The sequence below is a fragment of the Aptenodytes forsteri genome, unplaced genomic scaffold (assembly GCF_000699145.1).
Source record: "Aptenodytes forsteri isolate BGI_AS27 unplaced genomic scaffold, ASM69914v1 Scaffold274, whole genome shotgun sequence".
In the NCBI taxonomy this organism is placed as follows: domain Eukaryota; kingdom Metazoa; phylum Chordata; class Aves; order Sphenisciformes; family Spheniscidae; genus Aptenodytes; species Aptenodytes forsteri.
This window is the reverse complement of record NW_008795101.1, coordinates 532939-533319: the sequence shown is the minus strand read 5'-3', so window position 1 is coordinate 533319 and position 381 is coordinate 532939. Positions and strand designations below refer to the sequence as shown.

The 381-nt window shown below is 64.8% G+C and overlaps 1 protein-coding gene across 1 annotated transcript in view; it reads right to left on the bottom strand.

Annotated features, from left to right (window-relative positions):
- Positions 1-111: 111 nt before the first annotated feature.
- The window catches only part of TBXA2R (thromboxane A2 receptor), a 1953-nt gene continuing 1683 nt past the window's right edge, over positions 112-381 (bottom strand). The window contains exon 2 of the mRNA XM_009277082.1: positions 112-381. This exon is cut by the window's right edge and continues 1 nt beyond it. Within this exon, the coding sequence (XP_009275357.1) occupies positions 112-381 (270 nt within the window).

Genomic DNA, 381 nt, shown 5'->3' with positions numbered 1-381 from the left:
ACGGGGAGGGCCCATGGACGCAGGTGATGGGGACAATTAATTAACCTGGGGGGGGTGGGATGGGGGGGGTATGCCTTGTCCCCCGCCCCTCGGTGTCTGTCCCGGGGACCGCTACTGCAGGACGGAGTCAGCGGTGAGCTTGCGGCCCAGGGAGGGGTTGAGGACGGGGTAGAGGGAGAGGATGGAAGGCCGGGGGCGCAGGCTGGGGTAGACGCGCTGCAGCACGGCCCGTCGGAAGAGGATGTAGACCCAGGGGTCCAGGATCTGGTTCCAGGTGACCATGCGGATGTAGATGAGCAGCATCTTCTGCGTCTCCATGGGCAGCATCTGGATCTGGCCGCTGGCCGGCAGCTGCTGCAGGACCGTCTGGATAATGAAGAT